Source organism: Chrysochloris asiatica, unplaced genomic scaffold (genome assembly GCF_000296735.1).
Source record: "Chrysochloris asiatica unplaced genomic scaffold, ChrAsi1.0 scaffold00147, whole genome shotgun sequence".
In the NCBI taxonomy this organism is placed as follows: Eukaryota; Metazoa; Chordata; class Mammalia; order Afrosoricida; family Chrysochloridae; genus Chrysochloris; species Chrysochloris asiatica.
In genome coordinates, this window is record NW_006408665.1 from 4449078 (window position 1) to 4464441 (window position 15364).

Genomic DNA, 15364 nt, shown 5'->3' on the forward strand with positions numbered 1-15364 from the left:
ATGTTGCCCATAATGATGCCTTTTTTTAAATTTCAGGAATTTTCTACTATACATCTGAGGCTTTTCTTATTCCTTTTTGCAACTCTGCTGAATATTCAGACAAAGTAAATAGGCAATATGCCAAAAGGAATAAACATAACACTGTGGGACATCATTAAATAATATAAGCAAGAGCAGTTCTTTAAAAAAATATGAACTGAAATGTCAAGTACACCAAAGCCACTTCTGGCCAGAAGCCCACAGTTCTCGATTTCTTAAGTTACTTAACAAAAAAGAGTGAGGAAAAGAAAGATATTTGCATGATAATATTTGGACAGGCACAGAGCAAGACTAATTCAGTTTATCTCAGTTGAGAAATGGTTCTGGAAAATAATTCAAGAGGTACATGAACAGGGTGGCTGCCTGCTGCCAAATGAAATACACTGCAACCAAAAAATGTTCTTCGTGAGGACGTCATCTGGACTGGCGTATTACTGAGCTCACATTTGTATTTCCAAAAAGAGGCCACAGACATTCATTTCTCCAGCGTAACAGAAAGTTTATGAAACATTTTCTAAGAATTTTTTATTACTACCTTACACAGTTGACCCTTGAATAGGTTTTTACACACACACGCTCCATACACACAATTAAAAAGATGTTAGAGATTATAAATACCACTTAAGGCAGGTAACTAGAACACTCACTTAGTCCAGTGATGATGGGTCCCTGTCCTCCAGCTCCTACACCAGCTCCACCAACACCAGGAGAAAAGCCATTGCCTCCAGGGACAGGGATGAAGCCAGGCCCACCTGGTCCAAAGCCATTCCCTCCTGCGCCTCCAGGTCTGGAACCAGCACTCCCAGGCACCCCTCCTATTGGAATCCCTTCCATACAAAGTCTGCGATATTCCTCTAGAAGAAAAGAAAGCTCAGTTAAAGACATATGTTTTTATCTTTCTGTTTAGTAAAAGAAATGTGCATATTGTAACAGATCATTTAGATTATCTATATAGCATGGGATGAGTAAGATGGGTATCTTGATAAAGCATTTCTAGTGTTGGCAGTAGCAGGAAAAGTCACAGATAATTCAAAATTAGAAATTAAGTGAAAACCTATAAACTCTATAAGGAATCCTGGGGTGTGGTGCTATAGGATAAAGCACTTGATCACAAGGTTGGTTTGAACCACACGGCCTGTAGCAGTTCAAACATGGAAATCCAACATTGGGTCACTATGAGTCAGAACTGACTTGACAACACTTAACAACAACAGTAAAAATATAAAATTATTTTTGCTGAATTGTATAACTAAAGAACTACCTACATGCACATTTTGATTTACTGACCACAGTGACATTCATAAAATTCCTGACACATAATTGTAAAGGTAAGACATTTATTTAAATAAATGAAAATGAAATCTTTAGGTAATTCATTATGCATATTTGGCTGTACTTGAATTCTCATTATTATTGAACCTACATATTTTTCCTTTTTCCTCTCTTCTCCTTAAGGGATTTAGTATCAATATGGCTTTAGAATAAATGTTTTCTATGTTAGACAAGGTCCAGTAAATTTTAAAATCCGTTCCTTATTTGTCAAATAACAGTGGTGAAACGAAAAATAAAAACAATAACGTAAGCAACTGCCTAAATTCCTTAATCGTTCTCAGAATTTGGGAACTGGATCTTAAGAAATTAAAATTCTTTAACATGACTAACTATTTCAGTATTAATATTAATATTTAATAGGGGAACCCTGATAGCATAGTGGATTATGATCTGGGCTGCTAAATGCAAGGTCAGCAGTTTAAATCTACCAGCTGCTCTGTGGTGAAAAATTAGGCTTTCTACTTCCATAAAGATTTACAGCCTCAGAAACTTTATGTAAGTCCTGGTGTGGTGCTGTGTGTTAATGCGCTGGACTGCAAAGTCAGTTTGAACTGCAAGATTGGCTGTTCAAAGCTGCTGGAAACCCTATACAGGGTTGCTATGGGTCGGAACCCGGCTCAACGGCACTTAACTACAACAACACTATTTATTACTTGTAAACCTATGCTGCTGTTAAGCGCTGTCAATTTTGACTCATAGCGACCCTGTATAGGGTTTTCCAAGAGTGACTGCTGTTTTTAAACCACCAACCTGTGGTTTGCAGTTCAGTGCTTGCCATTCTGCCCCACATCAGGACTCCAGTAAAGCTGTAAGATTTCAAAATCATATCCTGTGCTTTTTTGTTTAATCACATGATTTTGGTATTTTATGGCTTACAGACTTTGAAAGTGTGAATTTATTTTTTCCTCCATAACAGTATACAGAGGTACATATCATTATAAGTATAACTTCAAACATTTAATTATTTTTATCATGTTTATAATTTAATGTGAAAAGATTTTCCACTCATTGCCCCAAGTCAAGTTTGACTCATAGTAATCTCACAGAACAAAGTGGAATTGCTCCATATGGTCTCCAAAGCTATAAAGCTTTACAGAAGCAGACTGCCACATCTTTGGGAGCAAGGCAGTGGGTTCAAACCACAGAGATTCTGGTTAGCAGTCTAGTGCTTGAATGAGCCACCAGGGTTCAATGAAAAAAGATAATGTAATGTAATAAAATACATAAACATTTATATGATAAATATTAATTGTATTTTACTGTTCATATTATATGAGGAGCTCCTTTTCATTCTTCCTAAAATAATTTGCAAACATAGCCTCAGTTATATGGCAGCCAATATAGCAAGCCAAATGAAAGGTATCCTCTTAATCTTTTATTTTTAATTTTCAATGCTATTAGTAACAACAGAAAATATCTTCAAGAATTGAGATATTACAAGATTAGGGTACTAAAGAATGAAATATAAATGAAGGTTGTATTGGGTTTCTGAGGAGTGGCTGGTGGGTTGAACTGGTTAGCAGTCCAGTACTTATCCTACGGAGCCACACCAGGACTCCATAAATGAAGGCTGTTGTTATTGTTAAGTGCCATCGAGTTGATTCCGACCCATAGCGGCCCTATATAGCGTTTCCAAAGAGAGCTGGTGAACTTGAACCACTGACCTTGCAGTTCAAATGACTTTGCAGTCTGATGCCCACAGCACCACACCAGGCTTCCATAAATGAAGGTGGTGGTGGTTATGTGCTGTGGAGTTGGAACTGCCTCATAGCGACCCTGTACAGGGTTTCTGAGGCTGTGAATCTTTACGGGAGCAGAAAGCCTCATCTTTCTCCCGCGGAACAGCTGGTAGTTTCAAATTGCTGACTTTGTGGTTCACAGCCCGATTCGTAACCACTACACTACCAGAGCTCCTCATAAATGAGGGTAGACTTGTGTTATTCAAAGATACTCAAACTCTTGAATGAAAGATTAGGATGTTTTTAAAACTGAACTAAAATTCTGGAATTCAAAATTAGCTTTAAAAAATAAAGCAAAAATAAGTTGTCATTAGATTTTAGAATTTTTTTTTTTTATATTAGTAGACTGTGAATTATCAGTACTGATCCCAAATAAATGATGCTGATCTATCTTTCATAAAACACATCAAATCATATTGAAAATACTAACGGGAATAAAAATATGACTTGACTTGAAGAATTAAAACAAAGCACAAAGTGCTTCTAATTTCCCTAAGAATGTCCTCCTGAAGAGCTGGAGCATGCAGTTACTCACCAGAGCCTCTGACAGGACAGGCCTCAGGAATGGTTCCCACCCCCCAGCAGCGGCCAGGCTCGCAGCAGCACTGCATTTTCGTCATTCGGCCTGGGAGCTCCTGTGCACAGCGACCATTCACCAGGCCTGAGAAGCAGATGCCTGTTCTCTGATCTGCACATGTGAAAATAAAACAGGAGACATGGCAAAGTCACCTCAGGTTCTTCAATCAATCCTTTCACATGCTAAAAAAAAAAAGTCCAGATGAAGTGAATTACTTAGCTTCCATTATACTTTTTTAAAAAATTCCTTTGTCCTTTAAAATTCGATTACACTTACTCATTCCATCATTCATTTAGTCAATAAATATTCATTGGACATCTTATTCCATAATGTGTAACTCCAACTCATGGTAACCTCATGTGTAAGAGAGTAAAAATACACTCCACAGAGTTTTTAATGGCTGATTTTTGAAAAGTCGATTGCCAGGCATTTCTTCAGAGGTACCTCTGTGTGGACTGTGACCTACCAATCTTTCAGTTACTAGACAAGTGTGTTAATTCTTGCTCTACTCAGGGATACAAAAATTACAGGCGTGGAGGAGGTATGTGTTTAACCTGTACCAGAATGCCAATCTAGACAAATCTTGAATTGAAAGAAAGCAGCGAATCAATCCCAACATATATTAGCCCAGGCCCTGCTGACCTGCAGGTGTGTACCACTGAGAATTTTATGCAGCAGTGTCTAATTGATACAGATATTTAAAAAAGGTTCATCAGCGATAGCTCCTTTGAGACAGTGACAGCTGTCTAAATAAAGTGAGAAAACATTTTAAAGAGAAAGAAGGTGGTAAACTTGTCATGTGTGAAGGACAAGAGGTCACTGTAACTTAAGAAGAGCATGGAAAAGGGAGAGAGAAAGAATACGAGCTCAGAGATATAGCAAGGACAAGCCCAAGTATCATCCTATTGGCCACTAGGGAAGGACTTTGGGTTTTATTTTGAGTGTTATAAGTCATTGGATTGTTTCAAGTAGACGAAAGAGTTTTATATTTTTAAAAGATGCCTTCTGTTGCTTGAGGAAAAATGACTACATTTTGAGTAGGAAGAGGTTACTGACGAGGACCGGATGAGAGAGAGATGGTCACAGTGGTACAGATGAGAGGGGCAGTAGGGAAAATGATGAAAAATGGTCACATAGGATAAGCATTTTGAAGGTATGGCCAATGAGGACTTGATGAGGACTTAATTTCTGTACCACTGGATGCCGGAAAATAATGGAGTGCTTAAAACAACAACCACAACAAATGAATAAATCCAAAATAAATAAAAACAGCACCAGAAATGATACAGGTAGGAAACAGAAGAAAGATGGCTGAAATAAAAGCAAATACATCAATAGCTACAATAAATGCAAATGGATTTAAATCTCAATTTAAAAGATAACAATTTTGAGACAATGCAAAAATGAAACAAAATGTACAACTCTACTGTTAAAGAGACACATTTAACAGAAGAAAGCATATACTGCAGCATTTAAGCCCTCACTGCAACTCACAAATATGGTGCAAAATGTTATGAGATTGAAATAGTACTAGATAAAAGATTTGGTAAAACATCAAGAGGAAAAGAAAAGTAGAGTCAATATGCATTTAGCAGGGAAATATCATAGTTTTCAACACTTATCACCTTTTAAAAGTCTCATTTATAAAACAAAAATTGACAAAACAACACGAAGAAACACAGAAATCTACCATCATCAGAGTGGGGTACTTTATATAACTCCTTCAGTAACTGATACAAAAGGCAAAACTCAGTAGGTATAGAGAGCATTTTAACTAACAACAGAGTTAACTAGTTTGATCTAATGGATATCCCTAGAATAGTATAGTAATTCAACAATTAGAAAAAGTACTTTCAAGTCCCATAAGGAAACAAAGGGGGCCCTGATGTGGTGCTATAGGATAAGCATTAGATTGCTAACTGTCAGGTCGGCAGTTGAAACCCACCAGCCACTCCTTGGAAACCCTATACAGGGTTGCTAGATATTAAGAGTCGGATTAACATTTAACAGCAACAAGAAGGAAGATTTACAATAATTTATTATTAAACAAAGTGTACATTATTTGTTGAATGCAAAACTGATGATCTGTTCTGTAAACCTTCACTTAACTCAAAATAAAAAGTTTTTTATGAAATTGATCATTTGCTAAGTCATAAAACAAACAATAGCATAACTCAAGGATTGGCATCATCTAGCTATATTTTCTGACCTTCATGTATGTAATTAATTTAGAAACCAGGAACATCAGATAATTCTAAACAACTCATGGGTCAAATATAACATCACACTGTTGTTGTTGTTAAGTGTCATGGAGTCAGTGCCGACTCATAGCAACCCTGTACAGGGTTTCCAAGGCTGTAAATCTTATACGGGAACGGAAAGCCTCATCTTTCTCCTGCGGAACAGCTGGTAGTTTTGAACTGCTGACCTTGCGGTTCGCAGCCCAATTCATAACCAAAATAAAAGTAAAATGTATAAACATGAGAAGCACAACATGGCAGGTACTTACGAGGAATTCATTCTATACTATCCCCAGACTTTAACAGTCTGAAATCATACTGCAGGGGTTTCATAATCCAAACGTACACAGAACATCATCTACAGTTTGATTAAATAATGCCTAACAATATGAATGTAATAATTATAATTCCCACTTATGGAAGTATTGGTGTGATTAACAAAATACAAATTAACTTATAACTATTAAGTACCAAGTCACTATTTTGTTATGCATTTTATCAGTCAAAGATATTACAAACAAGTGGGGATCTGAAAAACATTTTTGGTGTTAAAGAGTAATCATCAAATTAAAAAATATTCATAACCATGATCCACATAGCTTGCAAAATGTATGTTGTTGTTTTTAGGTGCCATTGACTAAGCACCAACTCACAACAACCCTTTGCACAACAGAAGAGAACACTGCCCGGTCCCGCACGAACCTCACAATCGTTGCTAAGCCTGAACCCATTTCTGTGGCCACTGTGTGAATTTTTTTTCTTGTGTGTTTTTTTTTTTTTTTTTTCCTCCCTGACTTTCCACTTTACCAAACCTGATACCCTTTTCCAGAGACTGGTCCCTCCTGATAAAAAGTGCGAAGTATAAGAGATGAAGTCTAGCCATCCTGGCTTCGAAGATGCATTCTGGCTGTACTTCTTCCAATATAAACTGCTTTGTTCTTTTGGCAGTCCATGGTACTTTCAATATTCTCCTTCAAGACCATAACTCAAATGTATCAATTCTTCTATGGTCTTCCCTATTCACTGTCCAATTTTCAGATGGTTATGAGATTACTGAAAATACCATGGCTAGAATCAGGCACACCTTAGTACTCAAACTGATATCTTTGCTATTCAATACTTTAAAGAGATCTTCTGCAGCAGATTTGCTTAATGCAGTTGTTGTTGTTGTTGTTGTTAGCTGCCATCGAGTCGGTACCGACCCATAGCGACCTTATGCACAGCAGAACGAAACACTGCCCAATCCTGGGCCAACCTCACTACTGTTGCCACATTTGAGTCCATCAATGATGCCACTTGGCCAGTCAATCTCGTTGGGGGTCTTCCTCTTTTCCTCTGACACTCCACCCTACCAAACATGATATCCTTCTCCAGTGACTTGTCCCTCCTGACAATATGTCTGTAGTATGAGAGGCGAAGTTTGGTCATCTTGGCCTCCAAGGAGCACTCTGGCTGTACTTCTTCCAAAATAGATCTATTGTTTCTTTTAGCAGTCCATGGTACTTTCAATATTCTCCTGTAAGACCATAACTCAAATGTATCAATTCTTCTACAGTCTTCCTTATTCACTGTCCAACTTTCAGGTGGCTATGAGGTTATTGAAAATACCATGGCTAGGATCAGGCACACCTTAGTACTCAAGCTGACATCTTTGCTCTTCAACACTTTAAAGAGGTCTTCTGCAGCAGATTTGCTTAATGCAGTATGTCATTTGATTTACTGGCTGCTGCTTCCATGAGTGTTAATGGCTGATCCGAGCAAAGTGAAGTCTTTGATCACTTTAATCTTTTCTCCATTTTTATGAATGTTGTTTTTGGTCCAGTGGTAAGAATTTTTGTTTTCTTTACATTGAGGTGTAACCCACACTGAAGGTAAATCTTTGATGGACCCTAAAATAGCTATTTAAGGAAGCCAAATCATTCATACCTGAGAAAGTGGAGAGGCAGAAAAGAGAGTATTCATAAGTAAATACTAGTAACTTTAAAAGTAAATTAAATTTGTCTCTTCTAGTAACAGAGAGGCAGACAATCCACTTCCAATCCTTTGAGCCAAAAGTATATCAGAATGAGATAAATACTGGTGAGGGAACTCATTGTTTCACCAGAGAGGTATATTTTAAAGCAAAAGAGAAGCTAGAAACTAGTCTTTGCTGAAAGGTTTATGACCCTTAATAGAAAGCACTGTGTTAAATATATGAAAGAATATCTGAAATAAAAAAGGGGCATCTAATAGAACTATCAGAGTCCTGGTGTAGCACTGTAGGATAAACACTGGATTGTTAACCACAAAATAGGTGGTTCAAACTCACCAGCCACTTCTTGGAAACCCTATATTGGGTTGCTATGATTCGGAACCAACTCAATGGCACTTATCGACACAAGACCAACAGCAATAATGGCAAAATGAACTAAGAGTTAGCCAGGCACAGGGAATTGATTAGGGACAAGGGCAGAGGAAGCATATTCACTCTACCTAGGGCCAAATTCTAATGCTTGGTGTGTTTATTGTAGGATTTATATGTCACAAATAATGGAAACAAGTCTATTCCTCAATCTCTTATCACTCTCACTACTTTTCCTGAAAAAAGCTTTTCATGAAGTCTTATTTACAGCCGCACTGAAAAAGAGGAAGTAATTAATCTTCTCTGATTAAAATAAAAATCCATCTTGAAACAAAATAATGGAACTTTTATCAGAGTTTGTTTTATAACTTGACAGTTAGTCTAAACTTGATTTAAGAGCACTAGTGGTTAGTTATGCAGTGTGATGAAAACTTGGGAAAAACTGGAGATTGAACCTTGAAAAAAAAAAATATGCCTCCTGTTGAATAAGATTTTCTCATTAAAAAGAAAGAGTTCAGTCCCCAAAAAATAAAAAAACCAAATGAGGTTATCTCAGGTCAGAATACTAGTGATAATATGTGCTTGATAAATAGCAACCATTGTCTCAGTCTTCATCTCCTGATGTTTGGATGCCAATGTCTGTCTCCAGCCTGAATTCCCCTTAATTAGTTCTGCAGATCTTTACTCTGCCTAAAATACTTCCATGTTTACATTGTTACAAGAATAACTAGGAGCAATGAAGGAACAGAAGGACTGTGACTCCTAGGCTTACTTCCTTTTTAAGTAGTGAAGTGCTTTTTCCTCACTATCTAACCTTCTATTTCTAGGACACTGTTTCCTTAATTAAATACTAGTGTGCTCTTTCCATCACTCATTCTTTACATGATTCTTAAGTCAAAACTAATGTACTCACTTCTTCCCTGTCCCCTCCTCTCCCTTTGGGTTTATCCTTCAAATGTTTTGAAGCAGATGCACACAAACATGCTTAAGCTATAGCACCACACCAAGACTCCAGGGCTTTTTACATGGCACATTAAAGAATGTATATTATTAAGGTATGCCAAACTCTTTTTAGAGCTAAGCTAGGTTAATGTTATATGCTAATAATGAAAGCATTTTTTCCAGGTTTTTTTTTTTTTTTAATTAAATGCACTAGAATTTAAGTTAAATATTTGACTTTTACATTTAGCATATAATGACACTAACAGCCGCCATTACAAAGAGTGCTGCACAACATGTAAATTATTCTGCACCTTGCATTTTTTAAATATATAGTAGCATACATTGTCCATTACTTCATGTCACTCTATGAAGTTCTGCATTATTTCTGTTAAACAGGTTTTTTTAAAAAAATTCCCCAGTGATTTGTTGTTGATTTTTGTCACTGCCCTGTTCAAAAAACTCAGTGGTCTCTTAATGCTCTCAGAATTAACCTGAAATTCGTTAGCCTGGCACTTAAGAACCAGAAATCAAATCTTAATCTTAACATAAAATCTTTCTTGTTTTATTCCCAAGCATATTCTCAGCTCTTTCTCAGACAAGCTTATCTTCTCCCCGCCTCCTGAACCCACGTGGACATTTTTAGCATTGACAGTCTTGCTCTTGACATTTTCATTGTTTGGGATGTTCTGCTTCCTCTCCATATACTTAGCCCAAAACTCACCAGCCGCTTCTTGGAAACCTATACAGGGTTAGATGAGTTGGAATCAACTCGATGGCCCAACAACAGCAATGACCCATTTGTCAAGGAGCCCTGATAGTGCTGTGGGCTAAGCAAGTGGGCTACTAACTTTAAGGTCAGTGATTCAAACCCACTCATCACTCTGCAGGACAAAGATTAGGCTACCTACTTTCCTAAAGATTTGCACTCTCAGAAGACCTATATGGGATAGCTATGAGTCGAAATTGCGAGGGGTTTTGGTTTGGTTTTTTGAGTACCCATTTTTCAAGGTCTACCTGAGTGCTTGTCTCACAAATTTAAACTATCATACCCAGGTCTTTCTTTTTCCTTATCTACCACCACACCCACTGTGTTATTTGGCAATTAAAACCCACTGCCTTAAATTTTGTTAGATTATTATTATATCTTTGTTTTTCAGCTGAGCAGTTGAGTGCTTAACCATTGCCACCAGGGCTCCTTTTGTTGTTGTTGTGAAGTGCCATCAAGTCAGTTCTGACTCACAGAGACCCCATTTAGGGTTTCCAAAAGCAGCTGGTGAGTTTGAACCACTAACCTTGCAGTTCAAACCAACCTTGCAGTCCAGTGCTTATGCTATAGCACCACACCAGGACTCCACGGCTTTTTACAGGGTATATTAAAGAATGCAGATTATTCAGGTATGCCAAATTCTTTTTAGAGCTAAGCTAGGTTAATATTATATGCTAAAACTGAAAGCATTTTTTCCAAAAACTTAATTAAATGTACTAGAAAATAAGTTAAACATTTGACTTTTATATTTAGCATATAATGAAAAGGGAAAGCTATTCTATTCTGTAATTAAAATGGTTAGTTAAATGGTCCTGCCATATGAAATAGTTTTCTACACACAAAAGAAAAAGGCAGTTTACAAATGCATTATATAATGTGGTATCAACTCAAAATATTTGTATTAACTAGAATAAAGAATTATAGCAATATTTAGCATATGCCTCTTGGAGAATAAAGCTGCATATAGCATGAAACTTTGTACTGATTTCTTTTCAATTCATACAATTCATTATAGTTAGCACATGTAAAGTTACAAAATAAACAGCATAGACATAGCCATGGTATCTATAATTTAATCATTAAAAATGTGATCTAAGAAAATATGAACTCCTATTTATAAAAATGAAGTCAAAGGTCTCTTACACATTAAAATGTTAAACTTCCCTCACTTATGGAAAATACATACTTAGTCCAAATGTAACACAGTTATTCAAAGAAATTTAATTCAGCAAACATTGGTTTTGTAATTTTGGAGAGTCATTCTCATCTCTCAAGGGGCTTTCTTAGGCTCTTGGCGGTCAGGATGTGGATAGCATAATGAATAGGTACTCCTGGTTAGAAGACGACTGACTGTAACCCAGTTCTGTATCTCAAGCATGTTTCCACAGCAACTGGACCAAAATTCAGCACATTCATGCCCAGCAGGATGGCAAAGGAATGCAAGGCAGCTACTAACCAATGTAGCATTCCTACATTCACTACCATCTCGTTCATTCATTTGTTGGTTTATATATTCATTCAGAAAAGAGATACAATGTTATGCAAGGTACTATGTGAGGCACAGGGGACATAAAGCTACTTAGAATAGGAACTAAAGAAGGTCAAAGTCTTGGGAGCTAAGAAAGCACAAACACTTGTGACAATGTTTGTGACAATTAGAAAATATCACAGGAAGGACTGATTAAATTTTCCAAAGAAAAAACTGTTGTTAGGTTCTAGCGAGTTGGTTCTGACTTAAAGCAATCCTATGTACAACAGAATAAAACACTGCCCAATCCAGTGCCATCCTCACAATTGTTGTTATGCTTGAGCCCATTGCTGCTGCCACTGTGCTAATCCATCTCATTGGTGGTCTTTCTCTTTTTTACCGATCCTCCACTTTACCAACTATGATGTCCTTTCCCAGAGACTGGTACCTCCTGGTTGTTGTTGTTAAGCACCGTGGAGTCGGTTCCAACTCGTAGTGACCCTGCACAGGGTTTCTGAGGCTGTAAATCTTTACGGAAGCAGAACGCCTCATCTTTCTCCCACGGAACCGCTGGTAGTTTTGAACTGCCGACCTTCAGTTTAGCAGCCCGATTCATAACCACTATGCTACCAGAGCTCCTTGGTATCTCCTGGTAACATATCCAAAATATGAGAAATTAAGTTTCGTTACCCTACTTTCTAAGGAGCATTCTGGCTGTACTTCTTCCAAGATAGATTTTGTATTTTTCTGGCAGCCGGTGGTACTTTTAATATTGTTCTCCAGCACCATAATTCAATTCTTCCATAATCTTCATTATTCACTGTCCAATTTTTACATACATATTAGGCTATTGGAAATACCATGGCTTGGATCAGGCACACCTTAGTCCTCAAACTGACATCTTTGCTCTTGAACACTTTAAAGAGGTCTTTTCCAACAGATTTGCCTAACACAATACATCATTTGATTTCTTAACTACTGGTTCCATGGGTGTTAATGGTGGATCCAAGCAAAATGATGTCTTTGACATCAATCTTCTCGCTCCTTATCATGATGTTATTTATTGGTCCAATGGTGAGGATTTTTGTTTTCTTAAACATTGAGGTACAACCCAAACTGAAGGCTGTGGCCTTTGATCTTCATCAGTAAGTATTTTATGTCCTCTTTGCTTCCAGCAAGGGTGTAAGATCTGCATATTACAGGCTGTTAGTGAGCCTTCTTCCAATTCTGATGCTATGTTCCTCTTCATATAGCTCAGTTCTGGGGTTATCTGCTCAGCATATAGATTTAATAAGTATGGGGGAAAGATACAACCCTGATACCACCTTTCCTGATTTTCAACCCCTCAGTATCCCTTGTTTTATCTGAATGACTGCTTTTTGGTCTATGAACAGGTTCTTCATGAGCATAATTAATTGTTCTGGAATATCCATTCTTTGAAGTTGTTTTCCACAGCTTTTCCAGATCTGCAGAGTTGAACGCCTTAGCATAGTCAATAAAGCATATGTAAGTATTTTTTCTGGTATTCTGTTTTAGCGAAGGTACATCTAATATCAGTAAGGATGTCCCTAGCTCCACGTCCTCTTCTGAATCTGGTTTGAATTTCTTGCAGTTTCCTGTCAATGTACTGTTACAAATGTTTATAAATTATCTTCAGCAAAATTTTACTTGCATGTGATAGTAATAATAATGTTTGATGATGTCCACATTCCATTGGGTCAACTCTTTTAGGAATGGATACAAACATGATGTCTTCCAATCAGTTGGTCAGGTAGTTGTCTTCCAAATTTCTTGGCATAGATTAGTGAGTGTTTCCTTTGCTGCTTCAGTTTGTTGTAATATTTCAATTTGTAGTCCATCAATTCCTGGAGTTTTTCTGCCCATCCCCACCCCCAAAATGCCTTCAGTGCAGTTTGGACTTTTTCCTCCAATTCCATTGGTTCTTGATCTTGAAGTGGTTAAACATCGATCCATTCTTTTTGGTATAATATTCGGCCCATAGAGACCTTCTTTACGGCAACCCCAGATTTAATTTTTTTCTTCAGTTGTTTTAGCTTGAGAAATATTGAGTGAGTTCTTCCCTTTTAATTTCAAGTCCAGGTCTTTGCACATTTCACTATAATACAGTGAGGTTAGCTAGGGATGGCTACAAAAAGATAAAAGAGATGGCTACAAAATCAGATAAATGAGATATCTGATTCCTACTTAAAGTGACAAATAAGGGGAAATAAAGATGCTTCAGGCAAAGGGACAGTATGATAGTGTGTTTGACATGGATGAAATGTGGGTATGGTAGGAAGTCATTGGAAATGAGTCTTGAATACAGATAAGGTCAGGATTTTAAAGGTTTTGAATATCCTGATTAAACACTTGATACTTTATTTAGAGAGGAATGCTATAGCAAGTTTATCATAATTATATCCTAATGAAAGTATCTCACACTGAAGAACCACCATGAGACTCTTGATCCCAATGTTCTAAGTATACTGAAGAACCTGCTGCTGCTTTTCAATTAAAAAAAAAGTAAACACACACTTTGATTAGTCAAACAAAGAAATAATTTATAAATTTAATGTAGCACGTCAACCTTTAATATGACATATTCTGCCTCCTAACTAGAGTACTGGTGTGGCGCTGTGGGTTAATGCATTGGACTGCAAGGTCAGCTTGAACTACAAAGTCTGTGGTTCAAGCTCACCAGCCACTACTTGGAAACCCTGTACAGAGTCGCTGTAAATCAGAACTGACTTGGCAGCACTTAACAACAACTAGTTTTTCTCCTCTTTCTTCTTTCCAATTTACTATGAAAAGTCTTCAATTTGTCCTTACTGCCTACCAAACAAATACAGTATCTTATTTGGTATATCCAGAACAATACTATACCCACTTCTATCTAATCCCTACTTCTAGAATATTCTCAAGTTTCCTAAAGCCAGGGTCTAAGTCATGAAGCTGACAGATGCCCAATATGAGCTCAAAAGAGCTAAGTCTGTGCATGTTCCATATTGATGCTGTTGTGTGCCTGCATAAATTATTTTCCTATACAGTTTAAGGAGATCAAATGAAGTATAGGTAGTTCCACTGTTTTTCAATTCTTTAGTCATCAGGTTGCCAAATTAAATTGAACGCATCAGACTCACCATGGAATCAGTCAATAGTCAACACTGACCCCATGAATAGTAAAGTTGTTCATTTGTACAGCCCTAATAGGAGTTCTGGTGTGGTGCTGTGGGTTAATATGCCAGACTGAAAAGCCATTTGAACTGCAAGGTCGGCAGTTCAAACTCACCAGCTGCTCCTTGGAAACCCTATACAGGGTCGCTATGGGTCAGAATTGACTCAACAGCACTCGACAACAACTATAGTTCATCTAATATAGGAATTTCACCTAATATAGGAATATTTCACCTAATATAAAAATATCATATTTCTCCTAATATAGGAGTCCTGGTGCAGTGCTGTGGGTTAATGCACTGGACTGAAAGGTCGGTTTGAACTGTAAAGTTGGTGGTTCAAGCTCACCCATCACTCCTAGGAAACCCTATACAGAGTCACTATGAGTCAGAACTGAATTGACAGCACTTAACAACAACAACATTTCAGTAAAAGGGATAAACTTAATGCAAGATGGAAATTCAACTCTCCTATAAAGAACATATCATTTTCATTCAAAGACAGGAAAACAAAGCTCCAAATGAATATTCTATTCTCAAAGCAGGCTGTAAATGTGGTGGAGAAGGAACCACACAGGCCAGGCAGGCAGATAGGTAAGCAGTGAATTGCCACAGTAGCATAGCCACAGCATATACAGAGAGGCTTAGGTATGAACCTGGTTCCTTTTATTGGCTGTGTAACATGGTGCAAAGCACTTAATTCCTCTAAACCTCAATTCCTTCATCTGTAAGTATGGAATAATTACA

At 37.3% G+C, this 15364-nt stretch overlaps 1 protein-coding gene across 1 annotated transcript in view; it reads right to left on the reverse strand.

Annotated features, from left to right (window-relative positions):
- The window catches only part of FBN2 (fibrillin 2), a 393529-nt gene that overhangs the window by 165943 nt on the left and 212222 nt on the right, over positions 1-15364 (reverse strand). Inside the window, exons 9-10 of the mRNA XM_006870689.1 lie at positions 3646-3798; positions 687-893 (exon numbers count right to left, since the gene is read on the reverse strand). Coding sequence (XP_006870751.1) covers positions 687-893; positions 3646-3798 — 360 coding nt within the window. The remainder of the gene's footprint in view (positions 1-686; positions 894-3645; positions 3799-15364) is intronic.